The 27,350-nt window shown below is 33.5% G+C and overlaps 1 protein-coding gene across 2 annotated transcripts in view; it reads left to right on the forward strand.

Moving 5' to 3' along the window:
- MTBP (MDM2 binding protein) overlaps nucleotides 1-26,692 on the forward strand; it is a 78,671-nt gene extending 51,979 nt beyond the window's left edge. Inside the window, exons 14-22 of one of the 2 annotated variants that reach the window (XR_012416620.1) lie at nucleotides 1,238-1,399; nucleotides 5,865-5,982; nucleotides 10,048-10,701; nucleotides 13,676-13,771; nucleotides 19,617-19,883; nucleotides 21,398-21,647; nucleotides 22,243-22,356; nucleotides 25,707-25,772; nucleotides 26,354-26,692. Coding sequence is in view for 1 of the 2 variants with exons in the window: in XM_005564000.5 (XP_005564057.2) it covers nucleotides 1,238-1,399; nucleotides 5,865-5,982; nucleotides 10,048-10,203; nucleotides 13,676-13,771; nucleotides 19,617-19,883; nucleotides 21,398-21,647; nucleotides 22,243-22,356; nucleotides 25,707-25,772; nucleotides 26,354-26,392 (1,268 nt within the window). In the remaining variant the exon portion in view is untranslated. The remainder of the gene's footprint in view (nucleotides 1-1,237; nucleotides 1,400-5,864; nucleotides 5,983-10,047; nucleotides 10,702-13,675; nucleotides 13,772-19,616; nucleotides 19,884-21,397; nucleotides 21,648-22,242; nucleotides 22,357-25,706; nucleotides 25,773-26,353) is intronic. The other variant, XM_005564000.5, reaches the window with a different exon arrangement.
- The last annotated feature ends 658 nt before the right edge of the window (nucleotides 26,693-27,350 follow it).

Here is a 27,350-nt window from a genome sequence, read left to right on the forward strand (position 1 = left end):
TCTGCAGAGAAAGTAAGTCCTGAAGACTTGCTCACTCAGATGAAAGTCAGAAGAATCTATCAGAGCATGCTTTGTTCATGACTAGCTCAGTGAGTGATGGGAAGGAAGAGGGGAGCTGAAAGTGTTAACCGAATCAAATCTTTGCACAGGGAAACAAAGAGCTGCCTCTCCCCATCAACACCTTTCCTTAAATGTCTGGATATTCTTTTCTTTCCATCCTATTTTGAAATGGAAGTTTTGTATGCTTACTTCTAATGTAATATCTGTCAAGCTTCACTATAGTTTGGTGAAGTGACAATTCAACATTTAGTTCATGAGCTTCTACTCCTAACTTCACCCCAGTGTTGCTATCTTGAGTTCTTTTCTCTGACAGCATTCAGTTTAACCAAAGGAGAATCCTCTGATATTTCCAGTGGGGCATTTGTGGATGTTAACTTTCTGGTATCAGGGCTTGGAGTCCAACCTTTCAATGAATAGACTTTTTCTTAATCCCTTAGTTTTAACCCCAGCCTCAATACTAGCTTTTCATATACCTGATGTTCCATACAAAAAAAAAAAAAAAAAATGCAAGCAGTGGTGCCTAACTCTGAGGAATAGGGGGTTGGGTAGGGGAAGGACCTGGAGTTCTAACTTCTTGTGCTACATCCAGTCCTGTTTCAGTCCAGCATCTCACTACCAGCTACTTTGTACTCCTTGGTAGTGCCTCTCTACAGGCATCCAAGGCGGCTCTTCCTCTACTTTGCGGACTCACTTACCACTCGGCTGTCATTTATGTCTTCCAAAATTTGTTGAAAAATGTCATTATTTGTCATTCCTTCTTTTGTTCTCCCTTTTTATTTCTTTGCTGTGATTTTAGGTTTTGAGAAGAAGAAATGGAAGTGGCCAAGCTACCATATTTAACTGAAAGTTTAATGAGTTTTATTTCTGCATAAACGTGAACATAAGACCATTTTAATGCTCTGCAATATATTTCTGAAGGCTTTTGTAAACCTGCCTTTATCTGTTATCAACTTATAGTATCAATGAATTACTTCTGTTTATCTCACATAACTGGAAATTCTCCCATTATCTACAAATAGGATTAAAGTGAAAGAAGGCCTACAATCCTGAAAACAGGAATGTTGATTTACTAGAGAAATTCCCTTGTTTTACTTCTGAAAATATTTTCCCCAAAAGAGTAGTAGATGAGCTCCAAAGCAGATAAAAAATAAGTCAATTGTATTTATTTGTCTTATAGAAAGGAGAAAGTTGGCAAAACAGCCTGAAACAGTTTCTGTTGCTGAACTCAAAAGCCTGTTAGTACTCACAAGGAAACACTTTCTAGATTATTTTGATGCTGTAATTCCTAAAATGATTCCAAGAAAGATGGACAAAATTAAAACCTTCAATATATTAAATGGTAAGTTTTTTATTACTTTAAATTTTAGTTCTGTGTGTGTTTGTGTGTGTGTGTGTGTGTGTGTGTGTGGCAACTATGACATTTATTATTAAAACTTATAAAATATATTGGTCAAATCCAAATATATTTCACTGATTTAAATAATAATAGATACTTATATAGATGCAAGTATGTATGTATATGTGATGAACTGTATTACTCATTATTTAAACATTATAAATTTTCTAGTAACTTTTTTCATTAACTGTGTTCAGTGTAATTGCTTTTGGGCAAAGGAAGAAGCACTTTAAGATGATGCCTCTCTTTAGTCTTTCTAAGCTACTGAAATGTGTGAATTTCTATTAAGCTACATTTCCATAAAGTGTGGAGAGCAAAATCTAGTAAATCATAGTAATCATAGTAAATTTAATAGAGGTAAAAGTCCATATGATATGATGACGCATATTTAACATTCAGTAGGGGAGGAACAGTCAGACTTCACTTAGACGGCTGGAAATCATTTCATTATTTAGTTGTATTTCTTTCTGCTTTCCTGAGTTCCAGTGTTGTGATAAATTTGAATAACCTTGTTTAAGGACACAGGCTGTGAAGCTAAACTGTCAGGGTTCAAATCTCACTTTTGTTACTTGCTAACCAAATGTCTTTAGGCAAGTTATTCATCTCTATGCCTGTTTCGTCATGTTTAAAATGGGAATAATAATATAACCCACTTATTAGGATTATTGTGAGGATTAGTAGGGTTATTGTGAGGATTGAATGAATTGATACCTGTAAAACACTTAACACAAGCACCAAAAAAGATGTTACTTTTTTTTTTATCATTATCATCACCATTGCATATCAGTACCCAAGTTAAATAACGTACAGAGTAATCTGAAAGGTGCTGGAGACATTATTAGATTACTTGTAAATGGGGGATGTGTTCAATAAGTGAGAGACCATAGCTCCATGTATAGCATGGACTCTGGAGCAAGACTAGCAGCTTACTTGCTATGTTACCTTGGGCATGTTTTCTGATCTTTATGCCTCCGCTTCTTTATCTTTAAATTAGGGATGACATAGGTTGTTATGAAGATTAATTATTCTTAAATTGCTTAGGCAGTTGCCTAGTATAAAGTAAGTGCTGGTTAAATAAATATGAATTTTGAGGAGAGAACTGCAAGTAGGGTAGAATAGTCATGAAGGCTGGTTAGGAGCCAAAGAACTTGATGTAGGTCTTGAATGATGCATAAGATCTAGATAGGGAGAAGATAAGATGTGCCAGGTAGAAGCACCATATTCAGGGTCATGGAGGTAAGAAAAGGCAAACCGAGATCAAGAGAGAGATTGGCTTACCAGAGGATTTGTATGGGAGATAAGGGTTGAAAGATAGGAAGGGCTCAAATAATTGCTAAGACTTTTATATAAGTTTAAGGATATGTATCTTAAAGTTACCTGTACGAAGGATGATTGACACTGAGCTGCAGGAGAGCTTATCTTAAAATCAAAAAGGTTTGAGCAAAGAATCAACACAATCTACAGTCAGATTATGTCACTCCTGTGCCCAGACCTTCTTGATTGCTTCTAATTGCACATAGAATGTGTCAACCTTCATATGGTTTTAAAAACTTTAAATGATATCTGGCTTCATACTTATTCTAGTACCAGTACATTTCTGTTTCCTTTTTATCACAGGAAGTCCTTTCTTTCCTTGGACACATTACATTTCTTTCTGCCTCAGGAACTTTATATATGCAGTGTCCTCTGCCTGGAATTCTTTTCTTCCAGCCTTTACCTGATTAACTGATGATCATTCTTCAGATCTTGATTTAAATGTCACTTTCTCAAAGAGACTTTCCCAGACTTTCCCCAGTTTCCGTAGTTTTCTGTTATACTCTCTTCCTGTAATTTTTTTTTTTAATTATTGGATCACATTTTAAGATTGTATTTATTGAACAAATGAAAGAAACTTGGAAGATTTTTAGAACCTGAACTGAAATTTGACAGGTTATGCATTTGAACATGACTCCTAAGAATGAATTTGCGATTTTTAACATCTTTTGTCTCTTTGATTTGAATAAATACGTCTACCTGTAAATTACATACTGAAAGAAATACTAAGGCCAATTAGATATCATATTCTGACTCATTTGCAAGCATCCATATTAGTTGTTAGTAATTAATAGTTATTTAATCTGCTCATTTTTTGGTAAAAACTCTAGCATGTATAACAAGTGACAAGTCAGTTATGTAGAAAATGCCTAATATAACCATTTATTTACACATTGTCACAAAGTTGCTAAAGACTTTGACAAAGTCAAATGTGATATCTGAACTCATAATACAATAACTACAATAACGATCTCCTTTGCATGGGACCATTGGGCACATCAACACACTGCATAAGTAAGTTTTCCAGGTAATTCTATCAGATCATTATTTTATTACTTCAAACACTTAAAAGGAATCTTCTGGAATTTATTTATAATTCTTGCTTTATTAATTTGTAATATAACATTTTCTTTGTGATTTATTCATATTTAAGTGTGTAAGGTTATAATGGCCTGAATTCATTAATCACATAATGTCATCTCTTTTTGTTTGCTGTAATTTTTGATTTTATAGGTCAGTTTTCCCTGTTTCCCTATTGTGTTGGTTCTATTGTCTATTTCTGTGTTTCTCCTGTAAAATGATTTTTTTTTAAAGCAGTGTTCTTGGTTTCTCAGAGAGCCTTTGTGTTTTTTGGCTGTTAGCATAGCCCAGTGTCTTGACTGCCACATAATTGAAATATTGTGTTTTATTTTATTGTAAGAATTGTATCAAATGATTCCACAAAAGACATGACACATATGAATGTTTTCCCACCTATTTCTTAATATTTAGCCTATGTAATTTATTTTTTAGGCTGTATATTATATTGAAATATTTACGAACAATTTAATGTTTACTGTTATTTAAGATTGCTTATATTCTTTTATGAACTCATAGCATGAAGCTGTGCAGAAATGCAAGTGATATTTTTCTTTATACTTTTAGTAGAAAGCCACATTGACATTCAGTAGCATGTTATTTTATTATGAAGTTCATTACTCTTTAAAATAGTATTTCACCACCTTTACTAAAAAATGCGAAGTATTGTATTTGGATGGTGTTTAGATAGGGCAATTCAATACAGGTTTTGAAAATATTTTAAACTATTCAAGGTTAAATAGTTTAATAAGTAAAAGAAAGTAAGATAGCAGTTTGCATTCATTTTCATTTGTGTTTCTTGTTTAAAAATTGCTTTACCAGGCCAGGCATGGTGGCTCACACCTATAATCCCAGCACTTTGGGAGGCCAAGGTGGATGAATCACTTGAAGCCAGATGTTCGAGACCAACCTGGCCAACATGGTGAAACTTTTTCTCTACTGAAAATACAAAACTGAGCTGGGCATAGTGGCATGTACCTGTAATCCCAGCTACTCAGGAGCCTGAGGCAGGAGAATTACTTGAACCCAAGAGGCAGAGGTTGCAGTGAGCTGAGATCATGCCACTGCACTCCAGCCTGGGCGACAGAGTAAGATTCCGTCTCTGGGGGAAAAAAAAAAAAATTCGTTTACCAAATCATTATTTTCTCAAATGAGTATTTTTGTTAATGTTGATAGTCAAATAGCTGATGTTCAGTAATTCTCAGTGAGTTTATTAGAACAGTGTTCAAAACAATTCTAAAACCAAATAGTTTTGCAATCCAAAAAGTAGCACAGTTAGTAATTTTGCCAGTGTTAAAACAGTTTGAATATATTACTACTATTAATAATAATTTCTAATAAGACCGGAAACTGTCCCTTTAGGTTTTCATTGAAAATCCCAATATTATCAGCAATCTCAATAGTAGTTCACTGCAGCATATTATCTAGAAAGATAAGCACACTCTTACATATAATATTTGATTAGTAGAAAATAACATTGAATGTTAGTAATTTGAAGGTGTGAATGTTTAAGCATCTTGGTTTCTCAGAGAGAACAACAGAACATCATAACTTATCTATTATTATTGTAGTTTTGAGAATAAGGTAATCTCTTTTTAAACAATGAATGTTTTGGTCTACTTGTGCTAATTCCTATTTCTAGTATGAAAATCACACAGAATATCCAATATATTCTCTATAGAGTTACCTTCTTTCCATTTAGAACTATTTTCACCCAAAATAACAAAGTTATGCTTTTATTCCATAGGAATCCTAAATAGTGCTAAGAAAATTTTGTGAATTTTAGCTTATAACTTTTATTATGAGGTGATATTTTATTTTTATTTGCAACAAACATTTCTATGGCCTTTTGCACAGTTTAGGCCATCAGAGAGGTCTTTAATAAATGCCTAAGATAAGTATACCTTTTTAGATACACTTACACACACGTATGTATGTGTCTATAAATACACATTTTTATTAGCAAAATTCAGTATGTTAATACTTTTCAGACTTATGCGTATTTCTTTCACTTTAGATTTTAGTCCAGTGGAACCTAATTCCTCAAGTCTAATGGAAACCAATCCTCTGGAATGGCCAGAAAGGCATGTTCTTCAAAATTTGGAAACTTTTGAAAAAACAAAACAAAAAATGAGGTAATATTTGAATCTGTAGTAAAGCACATGATAGCTCAGTAATTTGAATGAACTCTTTTTTAAAATAGTTAAATTATGTTTATGAGATATGAGCAGTTTATAGTTTTATTATAAAAGAAATACATACTGTGAATAGATAATCACTAGAGTAGTATATCAATTAAAAAGGAAGTACTCATCTTGCTCTGCCCTGCACTTGTACTTTCTAGGTCTGTGTCATCACAGTGAACATTTTGGTGTATAGCCTTTCAGACTGTCTCCAATAAACATACACAGTGTATGAAGATATAAAAAAATCTTACTACAAGAACATGTAAAACGAAGTAGAAGTACTCGCCTCATTTGAACCACTTTGTTCCTATTTTACGTTCATATATGTTTATACGGTGCCTATTAATGAACTATGGGAGGCAAGATTTTTTGTTTTGTTTTGTTTTGTTTTTGTTATTTTGGTTCAGTACATAGTAGGCCCTTAGTACATAATTGTTAAATGATGGAATAAAAGAGGAGACGCTAAGCTCTCTTACATGACTTTTCTCCCAAATATTACAAATCACATTTTTATTTTTAGCTTCTCCATGGATAGTATTTTATTACTTGCTATAACTTTGTTTCATACACATGAAACAGACATTTATTGAGTACCAACCATGTGTCAGGCGCTGGGAATATGAGGAAGAACAAGCTGTTTCTCTGCCCCTCTCATCTAGAGCTTACCTTTTAATGACAGCAGCAATCAAAACAAGTAACTAGACAAGTAAATATAATAATTGTAAATTATTCTGTGTGTAATGAGTGAAATAAAAAGACTGGCGGGGAATAATTTTATTTGTTGTGGAGAGGGAAGTGGTAGTACTCACTTAGATGAGGTGGATGGTCAGGGAGACCTCTTAGAGGTTACATTTGAACTGAGACCTAATGGATAAATGGGTGAAGTACATTCAGTCACACAGGACCAAATAGGTCCCCATACACAGTTTGGATTTCATTGTAAGTGCATTGGTGGAAGGATTTCATATGAAAGAGTGATGGGATATGATTTTGCAAAAATTTCGCTTTCTTGTGGCAAATAAATTTCAGGAGGGAGAGATTAGAGCAGAGAGACAGATGGCTCTTTCTGTAGGCTACGTGAGAGATGACTGATTTCAAACTAGAGCAGTAGTAGTGGGAACAAATTTGGGAGATATGTTGGTGGTAAGCTGGTGAAAAGCTTCCTGTGATGCATTAGATGTGGAATAGAGGGAAAGGAAACATTGAAGATGACTTAGATTTCTGGCTTCAATTGAGTGAGTGGTGTTCTTCTGGGGTAAATGGGTGGAAACTTAGGGTGAGGACAGCTTTGGGGAGAAAAAATCAAGAATTCTTCTTTAGGGATGATACATTTGATCTATGAATTATCCAAGTGAAAATAACAAGTGGACTGTGGGGATGTCTGGAACTCACTCAATTTGAGTTATCATCAGTAGAGTTTTCCAAATACATGATGGTTGGTAAGTCACATGATGAGACCATGAGGCGAAAAGAAATGGAGGCTAAGACCACTCCTTAAGAATCCCTGGTGTTTATAGGTTAGGCAGAAGAAGACAAGAAGAGTGAGAAAAGTACAGGTTCCCCACAACAGAACCTCAATTTCTTGCCTACCAATTTTAGATGACATCTTATAACTCCCCACTGGGAAAGATGAGTAATTAACACCCCTATTTTTCTTCCCTTTTTATCTTCTGTCTCTAAACCTTATGCTGTTTGCAATATAAAATTCTTAATTTTGTTTTTCTTCTCTCCGAGTTCCTACTCTAACTTGACTGACTCTACCTGCGTATTTGTTATCCTGGTATTTCTTTTGATTATGTTTTAGATTAGTTCTGTATTTTCTTGGATTTCATATATTAAAGAGAAGTCTGATGCCAGATCGATTTTTGTTCCTCAATAGGTATTTTATTTTGTCTCTAAAACTTTTACAATTTTCTATTTTCTTTAATGTTCTAAAATTACAAGAGGCCATGGTATGAGATGTTTTAGATTCAAGTCTTTTGTCTTTTTGTGGCTCTGATAAATATCTTATTTCTTCAATACTATTCTTCCCTTCATTTTATTTTTTTCTTTTCTCTCTGAAATACCTGTTTTAATTAATATTAAACATTCCGGATTGATGTTTCTTAATTTCATTTTTTTCTTAATACTCTATCTCTTTAACTTTTCTGCTATATGTTCTGGGAATTTCCTTTACCTTTGTTTTCATCTTTTCTGTTAAAATTTTTGGTAGTCATATTTTAAATTTCTAATAATTTTCTCTTGTTATTCTGCTGTATTTTTTCTAGCAACCTATTCCTTTATTAATAAGACTCGAGATGATACTATAAGGATATTAATTAGAATTTTCTTTAAACTTGTTTTATTTCTCGAATTATCTCATTTTCATTTGCAACTGTTTTATTTGTTCTTCTGGTGTTTTTCTCTTATGTGTAATTTTTATCCAGTGTCTGATGGTCCTAGATTGTCTGTTCATAACTAGGAATTTAGGACCATGTTGCTTTCTATAGGTAGTTGGCATGTGTTTTCTTTCCATAGGTTTAGTCCTGTTCCCCACGTCTCTCACTTATGTTAATGTTGGGAGAAGGGAGAGCCGGGGTAGAGCATGTTTGTCAGGCTTCACTTTAGAGCATACTTTAGGGTATCAGCAGGCAGGAAGCATTGGTGCTTCACCCAGCACTAAATTATTCTGGGCCATCACTGCTGACACTGAGACAGGCACATGGTTCTGTATCTTTACAAATTAGAATCATTCTATAGCTCCTACCCTGCTGGAGTATGATGTCCAGAGAAAATTTGAGTGTTTTGTTGACTGTTTTTATTAGATTAATATTTTCACTTTAAAAACAAAAGAATAGGAAGAGGAAAGAGGCACTATCAGTATTTTATTGACCCTTAATGTATAGAAATATGTTTAAAACTGTAGTGTCAGTATTTTAATCATGTCATTATCAGCAATTATGCTTAATTTGAGTAATAAAATTATCAGGAAATAGTTGAATTAATATAAAGTTAGGAAATTAATTTTCTGTATAGACATTGAAATATTTCCTTTATGCTATGGTAACAGAGCTATGGTGATCTGTGATTCAGTGCATAGTGAAACCTCTAACTGGAAACATCTAACTGAAACTACAGTTTTTCACTTTCCAGTATTTAAAACTTTCTGTGAGTTTTTGTTTTTTCATTTATGAAGTGATAGAGTAGAAATAGTAACTAATTTGGAGTTAGTCTAGTTCTGTCATTTTAAATAGCTGTATCACCCTGAGTCTATAATATAACCTTTTGTATGTTAGCATCTTTACTTGACAAATAGGAATAATGATTCCTTTTTAAGCTTGGCGTGGTGATTTTCACTTTATAAAGTACTTATTTTTAGTTATTATTTCATTTTGAGATAAGACCTATTCCATCTTTTTCAAGGAAACTTGTGAGGATTAAGAATATATTATATGTAAAGTAGTTTGAAAAAATATAAAGTCCTGCATGTATTTCAGGTATATAATAATGATTCAGTGCTTATTCATAATGTCATAATCATGGCTACAAGAGACTTTGGGGAGATTTCTGATTATTGTCTCATTTCCTGGTTGTGCTTCAAGTAATCTTTCCAGTTCGTGGAAAATTGGAACATTCAGTTGCTTCCCTCAAAAATTTATGTTATTGTGGGATTTCAGAACATACAAGAGAATTTAGATTTAAGTGTTATAGAATTGGTAACTTCACACCACTGAATAATAGGTCATCATTAATAGATAGTGTAATTCTGTTTAAGTAGTGAAAATACTACTTGTTGACATGATAATTGCAAGTTTTATTGTGACCTAAAGAGTTTTTAAAATATAGTTAGAAACTCAGTGATTTGCAAATATTTTACTTTATTATCTTTCCTAAATGTTTAATTCTCCAGTGTTCCTGTTGTATGTTTCTGGTTCCTGACTGTGGTGAATTTGAATTTACTTTTTTTTTTCTGACTCTGGCTTCTCTCTGGATTGAATCCACTTTTAATAAATCTGCATAACATTATTTTCCCAGAAGTGGTTCATTACCTCATTCATCTGAACAGTTGCTGGGCCACAAAGAGGGTCCTCGGGACTCAATCACATTATTGGATGCTAAAGAACTGCTGAAGTACTTTACCTCAGATGGATTACCCGTTGGAGATCTTCAACCTTTACCCATTCAAAAGGGGTAGGTTATAAACTTATAATTTACAATTAACTTTTTAAAAATTACTTTTAAATAAAATTGTGTCTCATTTCCATAGTTCATTGATGCCCTATGCTACTCAGGGAAAATTTATAAGTTTGATCCCAATATTTGTCTGTTGGCCTTAATCTTCACTTCTTACCTTAGCAAAATATCCTACTGTTTTGTGGTATCGAATTTATATTCTCTTTTATTTCTCTTATGAGAAACAAGAATAAGAAAAGCAAACTTACCATATTCCCTGTAGAAGTCAGTAACTTCTATTTTGTATGCAAAGGTAATACTTTCTAATAAAAAATTGGAATTTTGACTTACAAAATTTTGATTTTAGTTCTCTTTTCTGTGTTACTCTAGTGTTGATATTGCCACTACTCAGCATGAGCATTGTCAGGCATGCCTAATAGTAGCAAAAAGCATGACCTTTCACCTGAAGAACAGGAAAGTATAGTAAAAACGCTTTTGAAACTATGACATTACCAAGTAAGAATTCAGTGTCTACGTGAATAATTTACAACTAATTTGACTTCCAAGACAGTTTTCACTAAGTTACTAGTTAATAAATGCTGCATGTTGCTGACATTGACAAAATTGCCCATAAAATTGTGACATCAAATACCTGTGAGAATTGAATAATTTACTCATTACTCTAATGTCTTTTTAATTGTTAATTCATTATTTTGAAAACCTTCCAAAAGCCCTTAAAAATTGTAGATCACTTTGATCACTTTTACAAGCTTAATTTGAATTATACTATGATAAATACTGCCTTTAAAGGTGAATTTTGGAAAGGTGTTATTCGAAGGCAATTACATCTCAGAAATATTGCTGGAACATTATTGCTTTATGTGCATGTTCACTAGAGAGAGAGATAAAGAGCAACTTTGAAAATTTGAGAGTCTTAATGATTTAATGATTTTAATGACATAAAAATTATGTAATTTTGGAGTAATTTTTTTTCTCATAACTTTGAAAGATGGATAACCTTTTGTTGTGGGAATCAAGAAAGTAAAGAAATATACATGTTTTTATCTATTTAGTTAATTGGATTATTGTCCTTTGAAATCATTAAGCACAAACTGGCAGAGTCAGTCAGTTTGCCTAAACTGAGTTATTTATGTAAGTTGTACTCTTTCTGGCAGAATATCTTTCTAGATGCATTGTAGAGGAGACAAAGTTAGTTCTTTCTGGAAACTAATTGTAGGTGATTTATTCAGGAAAATTTGATGTGATTCTTAAGTGTTAGTAAATAACTCCATTGCTGTCAAATGTATCTTCTGTTAACATTAAAGTTGAAGGATGAGTTTTCATGGTAATAAATCAGGAACCTATATGCTCTTATTAAATGTTTACCTGCACAAGAAGCCATCCAAAATGCTGTGTTAAAATACAAATATGACTCATGTATATACCAAGGAAATAATAAACATTGACATATTTATCAACATGTTTATTTTAGAAAGAAAAACTTGTGAGTGAAATTAAACAAAAATAGGTAAGGTTGCTGAGGGCGATTGATATGAGAAATGAGAAGACACTATGGTAAAGGAAAGAAGTAAAATGCTAGATACTTAAAGATTTCCATTTTACAAAGTTATTTTAATAATCATCAAAATACTGGGGTCATTGTAATTTACTAGTGTTACTTTTTTGGAATAATTTAAATGGATGCATTTGAATATAATGTCTGCTTTTTAGGATTCATTAATTGGTATGAATCTTACATTTTAATGTAATAATTTCAAATGCTTATCATAGTACCCTAGATAATTTTCAGTGGCAGGACAGTTTTCATTACTAATGCCATAGGGGGGGCAATGTGACAGCAAATTTATTCTTAGTACTCTACTATTTATTTGCCCTTCTACATACCATTTCCAACTCTTCTGAACTCAAGCCCCGATCGGTCGGTCTTTCTTTCTTTCTTTCTTTCTTTCTTTCTTTCTTTCTTTCTTTCTTTCTTTCTTTCATTTTTATTTTTTTTGTTGTTGGGGGCACGGAGTCTTGCTCTGTCACTTGGGAGGCTGGAGTGCAGTGTCGTGATCTCAGCTCACTGCAACCTCTGCCTCCTGGATTCAAGCGATTCTCCTACCTCAGCCTCCTGAGTAGCTGAGATTACAGACACACACCACTACGCCTGGATAATTTTTGTACTTTTAGTAGAGACAGAGTTTCGCCATGTTTACCCGACTGGTCTCAAACTCCTGACCTTAGGCGATCCACCCGCTTCAGCCTCCCAAAGTGCTGGGATTACAGGCGTGAGCCACCATGCCCGATCAGCCCCTTGTATTTCATTTTACCTATTAACTATTTAAAGACCACTGTTGCATAATTTCCCCATTTCCTGAAGTTCTGAGCTTCAGGACCATGATCCATTACATTACAACAGTGGTTTCCAACTCAGAGAAGGATGATTTATCAGAATAACCCAGAGAGCTTAATCTAATTGCAGTGACCCTCTTCTTTCCCAGATTTTGATATATCTCTGTAGTTCTAGGTGTGGAAAGGCTTGAGCATGAATATTTTATATAAACTCGACATATGATTAGTTCTAACATGCCAGCTGATTGAAAACCTACTTCAGAAAAAGAACTGAAATCAGCAGTTAGTCTCTGTACCCTCTGATACTTAAAAAGTTGCTGCCTCTTAAAGTAGGTGTCAATGACTACATTCTCAGGCAAAGAAAGATCTGGGTCCCACATGTGTGATAGTAGGAAGTAAATACTTTTATTGTTACCAAAGATTCAAGTTGACTTTAATTATTCCCCTGCAGAAAAGGATTTAACTAAATGCCTAAAGTTTAGTTTACTCTACCAAGGAAAAAATCTTCTAGAAATAATGCTGCTTCTTGGCTGGATGCTTCTTGGATTACATGCCTGTAATCCCAACGCTTTGGGAGGCCGAGGCTGGCGGATCACTTGAGGTCAGGAGTTCAAGACCAGCCTGGCCAACATGGTGAAACCCTGTCTCCACTAAAAACACAAAAATTAGCTGGGCATGGTAGCAGGTGCCTGTAATCCCAGCTCCTCCTGAGTAGGGGAGGAGGAGGCAGGAGAAACGCTTGAACCTAGGAGGCGTAAGTTGCAGTGAGGCGAGATCATACCACTGCACCCCAGCCTGGGCGACAGAGTGAGACTCCAAAAAAAAGAAATAAATAATACTGCTTCTTAAATTTCCGTTATAAATCATATTCCACTTTTGTTTACCCATTTCTCAGAATAGTTTTGTGCAATAAATAACATCATAACCTACTTGAAGTACAGAAAATGTAAGTAACAAAAGCCAGGGCCTAACCTTGCTTCATTTCCTTCTTATACTTTCTGGTGTGCCTTAACTTTTATCCCATGTAAAATTCAGTTATAGAGGAAAAAGTCAGATTTGTTTCAAGATACTTTCTTTAACTTTCTCTTTGTCAGTAAATAAACTTTGAATACAAATGAAAAACTTTTTGTTTCAGGGAAAAGACTTTTGTTTTGACACCAGAACTTAGTCCTGGGAAACTTCAGGTCTTACCTTTTGAGAAAGCCTCAGTATGTCATTATCATGGAATTGAGTAAGTTTTTAATTTGTACTTTATTCTTCTGTATGTTGTTGATACAGTCTGTCTTGTGTAAAGAGTGACTTTAATAAAATGATATAAATTGAGACAGAGACCAAGAGGATATGTCAAAAACCTCAAAAAGCAAAGCAGTGCATACAAAAATAATTTGTCTTCTGTTGAAGAAGTTACTTGATGATTAATAAGCTTAACAGCATTTAAGCATCCTGTTATTAGCTACTAGATATTTTAATCAAAATTGTTTTGGTCCCTATGTTATAAATGTATATTCACACTATGGGTCACATTAATATTTCCTGGTCACCAATTACATTATAGTTGCTCAGAAATTGTTAGATAGGGCCCAACATTTCAATACTAGACATTTTTCCAAGAGAAAACTTATACAAGTATGCACGTAATAGTTTAATTCTCAATATCCTCAAACTGGAAAGAGCCTAGGAGGATATCAACAGGAAAATAGATAAACTATGGTATATTTTATATAAAGCAATACTATTCAACTATAACAAGGAACGAAATATCGATACATCCAACAACATTAAATATCTGTCTGTGTGAAAAATAATTGAAATAAGAATTCGAGTCCAGGCACGGTGGCTAACATCTGTAATCCCAACATTCTGAGAAGCCGAGGCAGGTGGATTGCTTGAGCCCAGGAGTCTGAGACCAGTCTGGGCAACATGGTGAAACCCTGTCTCTACAAAAAAATACAAAAATTAGCTGGGCATAGTGGGGTGTGTGTGTGTCTGTAGTCCTAGCTACTCAGGATGCTAAGGCAGGAGGATCGATTGATTTTGGGAGATTGAGGCTGCAGTGAGCCATGACCATGCCACTACACCCCAGCTGGGTGACAGAATGAGACCCTGTCTCAGAAAAAAAAAAAAAAAAAAAAAGAATTTGAAGACTTTGAAATTAGCAATATGAAGTATAACATTCAATAATGAATTATTTCTAAAAGAAGTCCTTTATGAAATGCTGATTTGAATCTAAATGGTAAGATAAGATTTTTAAATTGTTTTGTGAACAGATAGGCAACTCAGAGATAACTACTAAATTATAAAAAGATAAGAAATGCCACCTGATCCATCTTTTTAGTTCTGGTATTTCACTAAAGGATTCCTTGTTTGAGAGGATTACTGTTCTCCCTTTAACATGAAAAAAGGTAGGGATGTTTCCCAAATAGCCTTAAATTTAGCTTAAGCTTTTACTTAAACTATGTTTTTAGCCATATATCCTTCTGTGCTTTGATTACACAATTTTACTTTTCTTTTTTCTTTTTCAGACAGAATCTCACTTTTTCGCCCAGGCTGGAGTGCAGTGGCACAATCTTGGCTCACTGCAACCTCCGTTTCCTGGGTTGAAGTTATTCTCATGCCTCAGCCTCCCGAGTAACTGGGATTACAGGCATGCACCACCATGCCTGGCTAATTTTCGTATTTTTAGTAGAGACAAGATTTAGCCATGTTGGCTAGGTGATCTTGAACTCCTAGCCTCAAGTGATCCACCTGCCTTGGCCCTAGAAGGTGCTGGGATTACAGGCTTGAGCCACCACACCCGGCCCAAAATTTTACTTTTCATTTATACTAAGTTTATTAAATGTAAGTGGGAACATCTTGTTCTACTATATAAACATTTGATTAATAGGATATATTTTTCTGTGTTCCTCCTTTTGATTTTATTAAAGACCTAGAAATTAAACATTACAGAAAAGTTTATAAGGAAAACCAACAATTCCTTTCCTTATTACTGCCTACCTGCAGTCCCAGTTTTTAGAAAAAAAAATATTTTATTTGTTTGGTTTAGTTTCCCTGGTGGTTATCTCTCATTTTAAAAAATATCCTTATGTCAATATTTTTAACTGTCACAATATAAAATATTGACTCTACTATGAAGATGTATGTGGTTCTTCTCAATTTGAGCTCTCCGCTATTTACTTTCATGTTTTTAAATATGTATGTACTGAAACTTCTCCTTCTTATTCCATCAGCTATACAGCAGTATCTCCCCCACTTTGATAAGAATATTAGGACCTCCTTATCTATTAAAGGAAACTAATTAAAAATTTTAGTTGTTTTGTATTTAATTTGAATGTGAAAGTTGAAACCAGTCAACAGTGTTTATATTATTATGAAAAGTAGTGTTCACTGTTGAGAAAATGTACTAGTATTAACATTCGCTTTGCTACATGGCCAGAATACCCCAGGACACATCTGTTTTTCACTTCTTCGGCCCTACAAACACACTGAAGCACTGATTTGAATAAAATAAGCTACAATAATTACATTTTAACTGCTGACTAAAGTGTCCATCATATAATCTTATTTAGATTATTTTTCCTAAAATTTTAATTTAGTTTTGTTTATTCTGCATCTCCATCTCTCTACTCTTTTTTTCCTGCTGTTTTTAATTTACTATAGAAAAGTCTTGGTATATACAAATTTATAAAATTTTTCAAGGATATGTTCTTCATGATCATTTATCAAAATATTAAATTAAGACTTATTTGAGTACTGTGCCCTGATGGGCTTAAATCTACACAGAGCTTTATTAACTTATACACATTCAATGTTATGAAATTCTGATTCACTGTAAAAAGTAATTCTCTTCTCCACTACCTACCTACTCCCATAAACAAACAAATCTATCTGTGACTCACTTTTTTTTACTGTAAATTTATGCTCATTAAACTGGGGACATTGAGACTAGGCTGACAAAGTTGTAGGAGGTGAGGACCATGAATTCCGAAACATGTCTTTTTCAAGAAAGTTTGGGTGTATAGTATGAGAGCCGATTTATGTTCATCATAGATTATGGAGTAGAAACAAATTCAAGTAACATTTTAAAGTAAACATGAAACTACAAAGAAAGTTCTCTTATGTTGTTGTGGGCCTTTAGAACCCTTGAGCTCTTTCTCTGATACAAAGGAATATTTGGAAAAAATGTGTTAATTACATGGGAGCAAAACAATGTTTTTTAAGGCAAAATAAAATATTAACCACTGTTGGCTTGTTTTTTCACTTATTTACCCTATCCTGGAATTTAACATTCCATTAATTATAAAATGCACTGTTTTATTGAACAGCAAATTAAACTCTGCTGTCATACTCTGACAATCATTTGATCACACCAGGCTCTCATTGCTTTGAAATTTCCTTCATCTATTCCAAGAGATTTGTCAGTTTCTCCTGCCTTCATTGGTATTGGTTAGTGTGTGATGGGCAGTATTTTGTCTATTTCTTATTTACAAAACAAAAACAGCTTCATCGTCTTGTGGGTATTTTTCTTTGTTAGGACCCATAAAGCATTTGCTTATTGTTTTATAAGAAAATATGGGATTGTAGTCATTCATCCAACAATAAATTTTGACTTCACTAATATCAAATATACACCCTGCCTCCTGCCTCACTGTTTCTTTTCTCTAATTTACAAAGTAAATTTTTGTTCCAATGACAAATCATAGTATAATCTAAAGATATTTTAAATGGCAATTAACATCAAGATGTACAATGTGCATAATTCACTTGAAGCTATGACATTATGAACAGCTGTGATCAAGAGATGTTAAAACTGGAAGAAAAAAAAATCTGCATCTTAGAAATAAAATCTTACGTAGAAAGAAATATTCATCTTATAATCAAAATATGCATCTTTTCTCTCAAAAATTTTCTGTATTCAAGCTTATCAGGCATTATATTGCCTCTTACCAGACTCTTGAAATTCATGGTTCTAATTTTACTCTAGATTCTACCAATTACCCATGATAGAAGTAGGACTCATCAGTAACCCTTAGGGTTGCTTCTGATTTTTAATGAAATACGTTTCTTAAACAACAGACTAGAGAAAGAATATTAGCTAGAGAGATGCCAGAGACCTAGGTTCTACTCCCTGCTCTGCCACCAACTCACATTTGGATTTAGAGTTCAGTTTTGTCACCTGTTAAATTACACTGTTTGAGTAGATCAGAGATTTTTCAGTCCTAGTTATACTTTAGAATCATCTAGGTAGGATTTTTTAAAAGTGTATATTTTTAATATTTTAATATAATAAGATGTTTTGATGTGTGTATGCATAGTGAAATGATCACTGTAGCCAAGCAAATTAACATAACCATCGTCTCACATAGTTACCTCTTGTGTGCTGAGAGCACCCAAAGTCTGCTCTCTTAGCAAAAATTCAATATACAGTACATATGATTAACTATAGTCCTTATACTGCACACTAGATTTCTAGATTTATTCATCCTATATAACTCTGCAACTTTGTACCCTTTAATCTACATCTTTCCATAACCTTCCCCATCCCCATAACCACTATTCTACTCTGTTTCTATGGATTTAAGTAGTTTTTTTAAGAATCATCCAGGCAGATTTTTAAAACTGTTGGTAACTGAGTATTACCCTAAACCAATTAAATCAGAAACAATGAGCACATGGTATTTCTTAAAAGCTCTTCAGATGGTTCTAATGCTCAGCCATGTGTTGAACATGAGTAAGATGATTCTTACACTTTACATAGAGATAGTATACTAAAATGGTTACAGTCAGGCTCTGAAGTCACCAACCTGGGTTTACATTCTGGCTGTGCTACGTATTATCAGCATACTGCCAGCTTTACTGTGCTAGAAAATAAATCTAATGATGATGATAACAATAATAGTAGCATACATTTCTTGACTGCCCTGCTTGCATGTTTCAGGCACTGATTCTGTGTTTATGTATACAATTCAAGGAATTATCACAATAGCTTTTTCAGATAAGTACTATAATTCTCATTTTGCAGATGAAGCAACAGAATCATAGATAAAGTTAAGTAATTTAGCCAAGTTCACACAGCTAATAAGTAGAGGAGCCTGGATTTAAATCCATGGAATCTGTCTGTATCAAATACGTAAGTGTCACAAGGGAAAGATAAGGTTCTTAAAACCTCCATCAAGCAGTCAGATGTTCAGGAAATGATACACTCTTTGGGAGTTGAACCAAAATCTTTTGGATACAAAAATCTGATTTTAGGCAGTATCTTAGACTTTTGCAGGTAAAAATGACAGATCACAGAGAAAGGTTTTAATTTGTACAGTGCTGCCATCACATATGTGAAGCCATTTGTGTTTTTTAAATGCAGTTGTAGAAAGGGAAGAAAGTGAAGAGTTTTCCAAGGTCACACAGCTCCTAGGTGATCTTCCTGATATCCTTGTTTGTTGTACTTAACAACCTAGGATTTCTTTGAGTCCAGAAGCATTCACTGAGCTAACATTTCATTGATGCCCTGAATCAGATTCAGCTAGAAACCACATGCACAGACAGCCGAAGTGTTTGAAGGAAAATCTGTCAATCAGTTAATAAGGTGGGAACTGAGTTTCAAAGAAAAAATTTGAAATGTTCTAAGCTGTTTGGTGAGCCAGTTTAGAATGCCTTTATACCCTTTTAATCTTTGTGTTGAGAATAAACTTGCCCTTTCTAACAGAAGACAGCAGTTCATGTTGTCATGTATCAGCCATGCTGAGACATCAGAGGTTGGTAGAGTTTTAAAAAGCATTAAAACAGCAACTGTATTATTTTGAAAATAAGCCAAAGGATTAACTTAATCTGTTGCCCAGAAACACAAGTGAAAGAGAAATCAGATTGTACTTCACATTTTTTAATCTTTTGCCATGTCATATAGCAAACTAGAAGAAAACTGAACTTGGGAGGGAAATAGGCCAGCCAGTCAACCTTCCAGCAATTATTAGGAAATTAATCAAGAACTCTCAAAGTAAATGTCCTGCTATTTTCTAATTGAAAGGGGAAAGTCTGTTGCTTTCGTGGAGGTTTACATTCTAATGCTCTTTCACTCATTTTAGATATTGCTTGGACGACCGAAAAGCTTTGGAAAGAGATGGAGGATTTTCTGAACTTCAGTCTCGTCTTATTCGTTATGAAACTCAAACCACCTGCACCAGAGAAAGTTTTCCAGTACCTACTGTATTGAGCCCTCTTCCATCTCCTGCAGTTTCATCAGAACCTGGAAGTGTCCCTGATGGAGAAGTTTTACAAAATGAACTTCGAACTGAAGTATCCCGATTGAAACGGAGATCCAAAGATCTGAATTGCCTTTATCCCAGAAAAAGGTGTTATATTACATGCACATAAATAGTATCTCAACAGAAAGTATTTTAGTCTCTAGAAGATTTTTATTTTATATTAGTCTTTCAGATTAATTTCTTCATGGCAAGAAGTTTATTTTATGAGCTGTTGATGATTTTGCTTATAAGTTACAAAAAATGATTTAGAAAAAAACACAGTTTCTTGCTTTATATGCTAATATACAGTCCATTAGCACAATGGATTGTAAAGTTTTTAAGCTGTGGAACAGTGGAGATTTCACCCCATAGATTAAGCTGCTGAGCTGGTCTGTTGAAGAGACTGGGGATGGGAGTTCTCCCGTTAGCTCTTCCTTCCCTTTCCCCTCAGAGTCCTGCCTGCATTGTTCCCTTGAGCAAGAGATTCCATGAGGTTCCATTTTTAAAACACCTGTTACATATAAAATATAGCTTTAAACTCTACATAATGATATAATATATGAAACTTTTCTGGATGCATTTTTTTTGCTAACTAAATAAAATGTCCAGATACTTGAACAGAAGTTAGAAGTTTATGTAGTGAACACTAATTTCTATTGAATTGATGTTATTTTTAGAACCTTTGTTAAACTTAGGTTCTTGGCATCTAAAGCAAGGCTTGAATTCTTATTGTATTTAATTAAACCTTGCAAAAAGTATGAACTATACGAAAATATAACTTTCAGATCTTTTTTTGAATAGTTTAAAAAGTTAGAATACTGTTACCCTGATATGGAAGAACTCAGTCGTTTTTATGAGGACTTTATAAATTCGTGGTACTTTTTATACCTGATAAAACTAAAGAGCAACAGTAACATTTGGGGTACTATATTTATAGCCGTATTTCTTATTTCTGACCTGTGGCTAATAAAAATATATGTGTTCTTAAAAGGAAAGTACACTGTGGCCTCTGGGTCAGCAGAACTGAGGGCTATAAGACCCTATCTTGTAAAGAGAAAAATTTGGGTCTTGTCGGGAACAAATGTAAACATTTTAGGAAGATTGAAGTATGAGCCAGTTTTATAGTTTATTTGTATTTGTTTTAACACTATTACTTATTTTGCAAGGGAGTTCCATGTGTTTAAGAAGATACAGGTTGTGGTGTTTCTGTTCAAATTATCTTAACAGAAAAGTATAAGTATTTAACAGATTAGTATTACATCTATAAATAGCAGCACTCTCAGCATGCATAGCTGATTTATTTGAGAAATTGTAAATTAGAGGATGAGAGAGAGTATAGCTAGCTAGCTAGATAGATAGTTACTTATATTTACTTTCTCTATTAGCCAAGATCCTAGTTTGCTATTCATTACCTTCTATGTTTTAGTTACTCATCTAAAGAACTAAGGAACAACTTTATAATGTGATGTTTATTGCTTACTTAAGGCAGTAATAGCAATAAACTTTGTTTGCTTTTCTTGAATTTATGTCATAATGGATATAGTGGTAACATTTAAGACAGAAAGTGAACTTCGATGTTGATTTGCTTAATCTACGTTCTTGATTTTTTTCCCCTACTGTAGACTTGTGAAATCTGAAAGTTCAGAGTCTCTTCTTTCTCAGACAAGTGGTAACAGTAATCACCATCATCATCATGTGACAGCCAGAAAGCCACAAACAGAGCGGTCCTTACCAGTGACTTGTCCATTGGTTCCAGTTCCTAGCTGTGAAACTCCAAAACTTGCTATAAAGACCAGTTCAGGTCAAAAAAGTGTGCATGAATCAAAAACATCAAGGCAAATTAAGGAATCAAGATCACAGAAACACACACGGGTAAAGATTTATTTCCCATTTTTCTTAGTTCTACATGGGAAGTCTTTTTGAATTTGATTAAAACATATGTCTAAAAAAATTTATGAATGAAATGAAATGATGTCTAGAATTCACTGGTGTAAGAAGGATGATAGGAAAATAGGTGGGGATATAAATGAAACAAGATTAGCTACAGATTAATCATACTTGAAGCTGGTTAAAAGATATATCAAGATAGAAGTTTGTTATAAAATATTCTCTGTGTGTCAAATATTCTCTACTTTTCTATGCTTGAAATTTTCCATAATAAAAAATAAATATACGCTTACATATCCCTGCTGTGTGTAACTTTAACACTCAGATATCAATTCAGAACTCATGATTTGAGTTCGTTTCTTAAGACACTCTAGTCATTTCCTGCTAACATTTTATTCCTGTGACACTTCTGACCATGTAAATGTTAGATATCTTTTTTTCTCATTTTGTCTTAATGAATATGTCTGTCTTTTAGCACAGCAAAATGATTGTGTAATTCACAGGATTGAACTCTAAAGCTGAAATAATAGGTTTGTTGCTTTTCTAAGAAATATTAGTCATATGTTATGTTCTGTTCAAGATACTGAAAGAAGTAGTTACTGAAACCCTGAAGAAACACAGTATTACCGAGACCCATGAATGTTTCACTGCATGCAGCCAGCGTCTCTTTGAAATCTCTAAGTTCTATCTAAAGGTACAGTATCTTCTCTACTAATGGCAAAATTTAGTTCATGTTCTAATGTTCCTGTTTGACATAAAAAAAAAGTTTGAGTATTTTTTATACTGAGAGCATATACTTGCTGCCAGATTTATTAAATGATGGAGATAGAAAAAATGAAGCCAAAATACTTTATATTTGTTTTGATTTGAGTTCTCATATATAGAAAGCTACATTTTAACCAATATCCTGTTTCCCCTAACATGTGTTTGACTTATAGGTAATAAGCTTCAAAATATGTTTAATTATTAATTTTTTAATACAATTGGCCCTCCATATCTGTGGGTTCTATATCCATGTGTTCCATATCCATGGATTAACTGCAAATTGAAAATGTTCTGGAAAAAGAAAAGGATGTTGCATCTGTACTGAACATGTCCAGATTTTTTAAAATGTATATGGGAAAATGTGTATAGGTTATATGCAAATGCTACACCATTTTATATAAGGGACTTGACTATCGGCGGATTTTGGTATTCTCAGTGGAATCATGGAATCAGTCCTTCGCAGAGACAAAAGGGATGACTGTGTAGTAAAAAGGCTACTGGACTAAATATCAAAACACCCAGTTTCCAATTTTGGATCCATTATCAGCTAATTGTAAGACATTGGACACATCAACCACTCAGATGATGATTTTCTAAAACTTAGACGATGTTAGATTATGTCCAGCCTTAAGAGTTTCTGACCTGAATCAGTTATCTGTGGGTTTCTGGTTAAAACTGCAGATTTATCACATATCCAAGAGAAAGGACAAGAAAAAACTAGAAATGTTTTTAATACATGTTGAACAATAACAAAAAAGCACATGGAAGCGTGGTGTAAGAAAGTGAAAAGAGTTACAATCTAATTGGGTGCCTAGTGGAATACTAGTGAGAAGCATGTTAATTCCACAGAACCTGAGGTGCTCACGATTTGAAGACACCAGGTATCATGGAAAGCAGGGGCAAGGGTCCACATAGAAAGCAAGGGAGTTAAATAAAGATCTATCTACAAAGTGACCTGGGGATTGTCCAACTTGCTTGGCATGCCCTTCTACCACAATGTTAACTACAAGGTCTATCATGCATAGGTTTTTCCAGCCACCTCAGGGACAGTGCAGGAAATAGTCACTGGGGAAAATACTGGAAGCTGCAGTGGAAAAGCCAAATGGCCATCTTGTCACTCTACCTTGAAAAGAAACCAGTGACAATCTCTGCACAGAACTTCCAGTCAGATTTTTAGTGTCTCACTTTTAAATATGACTAGACAGCCACAATATGACTAGAGGACACTAGAAGCTGTCCTCTAAGGACAGCTTCCTTAGAGGCTTTGAGGAAAGCTTCTAACACAATTGATGCCAAAACATAAAGGAATAAAGGGAACTCTGAAGAAGCAGGAAGTTGAAGAAAACTTCATAAAAACTATAATTCTCATAGAAAGAAGGTAATCGCATCCATAAAACGAGAACAGGATGCTGTTTCCAAAAAAAAGCATAAAACATGAAAGCTCTGTAAAATTAATAATATGATAAAATCAGTTAAATGGAAAGGCTGAACAGTTGAGATGAAAAAAATTTACCGGAAATTAGAATCAAATGACAAAAACATTGAATCCAGGACAAGAAAATTGGAGGATTAATACAGAAGATCCAAAATGCTAATAATATGAATTTTACATTTTTTGAACAATCTTCTCTACTTTATTCCCAAAGTTTAGAAGAGAGAAACTTGTTCAAAAATGTAACAAACTTTTCCAGGACTGGACACAAGCCTCCTAGCTTGTCCAAACCAATGAATGAAAATTATTCAGCTAGTCACATAATTGTGGAATTTCACACTTCTTAGCACGGAGAGAACATTTTCTAAAAGCTTGCCAGGAGATATCTAGTTTATATATAGCGAATCAATAATCAGAATGGCGTTGGACTTCTCCACAGTAACACTGTATGCTAGAGGATAGTAGAAAAGTATTTTCAAATTCTGAGGGATGTGTATTTCTAGAATTAAAAAAAGAAAAAAGAAAAGAAACTTCTGAGGGAAAGCGACTTACCTAGTATTCTATACCCAGTCTGGAATGCAGTCCGATATGAGGATTTAATGAAGATACACTGAAACATGGAATATCTGAAAAAGAATTTGTTTTACCCTTTTGAGGAATCTGCTAGACGATGAAGTTCAGCAGAACAAGGGACTAAATCACGAAACAAAACAAAAACTAATCTAAAATGGAAAACACAAGTCCTAATAGTACCAGGCCTAGGCAGCAACTAGAACAAATTAGAGGAGGCTATGGGAGAAAGATCTCCAGGTTTAAAAAATTTAATTAAAAAGACCAAAAGCAGAAAGGAAGCTGAACTGAGAGATTATCCCATATACTTCAGGGCTTGAAAAAACTTTGCTGTACATTTAGCCCATTTATTGCCAGTATTTAGGGACGAAAAATCCAGAATTATATACATGGAAAGCTGAGCAAATGAAAAAGCTAACAGTAGTTAACAGGATAAATAGAATATTGGAAGAAAGATAAATTATAACCATAATACATTAATTGGCACACAATTGAAAGTATTTACATAGATACAATAGCGCAAACACTGCCTATTTACTAATCAAAAATTGCGATACGACTGTTCTTGAAAGGAAGAGTAGGAAGGTTTTGTGTACGAGACCTGAATCCATGACTGTTCTCCCTAACATCAGTAGTCTCTGTCTAAAAGTGTTTAATCACCAAGTAGCAACATAAGCATAGTAGTTAGAAACATTAAGGTATAAATAAGGGAAAAACCTGAAAGAATTGAAAGTGGCTGCCTTTATGGAGCGTAACTTGGAAGTACAACAGATAACTGCTTCTTATCTTTTTAAATACAGTTCAGTTTCTTTTACTTTGTGATTTGATATAACCACTAAATTTTTAAAAGTGAGATCACTTTCCTTTTGTATGTCATTCTTCTTTATGATGGAGTCAAATAGCCAAAATGAAGAAAAAATTCTTTTACCTGGTAAATAAATACAAACCATATGTTTGTTTCTTGAGTAATGCAGCATTAGTGGATGCTCACGGTGGAGGGAGGGAGTTATTTTAGGTCAGCTCTATTGGGAATAGGAGATGAGAGTGAGATGGACTTACGTATATGTGTATGTATTTTGGTTAGAGTATTTTGATATTTCAGAATGGAACTAAATTATAACCTAGTACTTAGATTTTTTTTGTGTGTGTAGTCTGTCCCTAATCACATTGATACTTGTAGAATGATTTAGGATAATCTCAAGTGTATTTAATAATAATGAGTTATTCTTTGTAATTTAATGTGCATATTGTAAAATGCTGTATTTTATTATGTTTAGGATCTTAAAACTTCAAGGGGTCTATTTGAAGAAATGAAGAAAACAGCAAACAACAATGCTGTACAGGTAAAGTTATTCCCAAGAAACTATATTCAATTAAATTGGTATTTTATTTCAGGGTTGCTCTGATGCCATTATATATGCAGCAATAATTAGTTACTGGTCTTTTTCAACTCTGTCCCTATGAAAACTCTTTAAGAAACTTAATAATAGGCTTATATAGGCTGAGTATTTTATAGTATTTAATAGGTTAGTCTGTCGACAAAAGAGTTTCCAAAGTGATGCTAAGAAAGCAAAAGAAAATATAAATTATCTGACGTGCTGGAAAAACCAATCCATTTTTGGTTAGCTATTTTCAAAGTTTAGTTTATTTGATTGACCATTTGAAACATATTTTCATATAAAGGTGAGAAAATGGAGCAGAATCTTCATTTCATCCAGTGAGGACAATATTATACTCAGTATTAGAAGTCCAACAAAAATGTTCTTCCATTACAAAATAAAATGTGTTTTTTAGTATAAGATTTCAATATCTTCCTTTTTATTTTAACTTTTCTACCATGTTCTTTTGAAGTTTTGACAGTGTATTTTTCTATTACTTGTGTTTTCAATAGAAATCTACTATAATCATATTTTTCTCCTCCTAGGTGATTGAATGGGTATTAGAAAAGACAAGCAAGAAATGATACAGAATCATTCTTTTAAGACAATTATAAATTGGATGGAGCTATTATTTACTACTTTTTTAAGTTTGAAAATTATAAACAAATTTTAAACTTTATTCAAAGAATAGATGTTATATTTCTAAAGATTTCATGAATATATATTCTATATTTGTATAGCTTTGGGGATGCTACATAAATGTATTTTTAATTAGATACATATTTTGTACAGTGTTACTATATTTTAATGTTAAAGTTATTTTTATATGTTTTAAAATGTTTACTCTTAGTTATTTAATTATTACAATAAACAATTTTTTTTTTACTTTTTGGAATTCATGTCTTTGTTGTTAGGTGTACTCAGTTAGGCCGTGCATTTCTTAGATGTAAGTAAGATACTGCCAATGGCTTTTCCCATGTGTTCCAACAACATAGTTTATTGGACTGCTCCCGATTTAGAGAGTATTGGCAAAAAAAATCCAAACAGGCCTCAGTCCTGGAGCCACCATTGTTGGGCTATTAATGTTTATTTGGTAACACAAATTAAGAAACAAGATAAATTGTGAAAATAAGGCATAATGAAAATGACACTAAGTACAGTCTCCCAGGAAAAAAAGTATCTTTTCCTGTGGTAGAAAATTTGGAAAATGCAGAAAATACAAAGAAGAATGAAAAAAAATTACCAACATTCCCCCCTACTGTCTAGATATAACTGCTATATTTTAAAAATATATGTAATTATTTTTTAAATATTTTCAAAATTGGAATCATATAATATGTTGTTATGCATATGTGTGTGTTGTGTGTGTATTAATTTATAACCTGCTTTTCACATAATATGTTGTGAATTTATGCCATTTTTTAAATAACTGCCTAATACAAATGAGCCACAGTTTGTTTAATCCCCCATTATTGGACGTAAAGATTCTGTTTTTCCCTGTAATACATAAAACTTTAATGAATCTTCCCAGTATGTCACTAT

The sequence above is a fragment of the Macaca fascicularis genome, chromosome 8 (assembly GCF_037993035.2).
Source record: "Macaca fascicularis isolate 582-1 chromosome 8, T2T-MFA8v1.1".
Taxonomy (NCBI): Eukaryota; Metazoa; Chordata; class Mammalia; order Primates; family Cercopithecidae; genus Macaca; species Macaca fascicularis.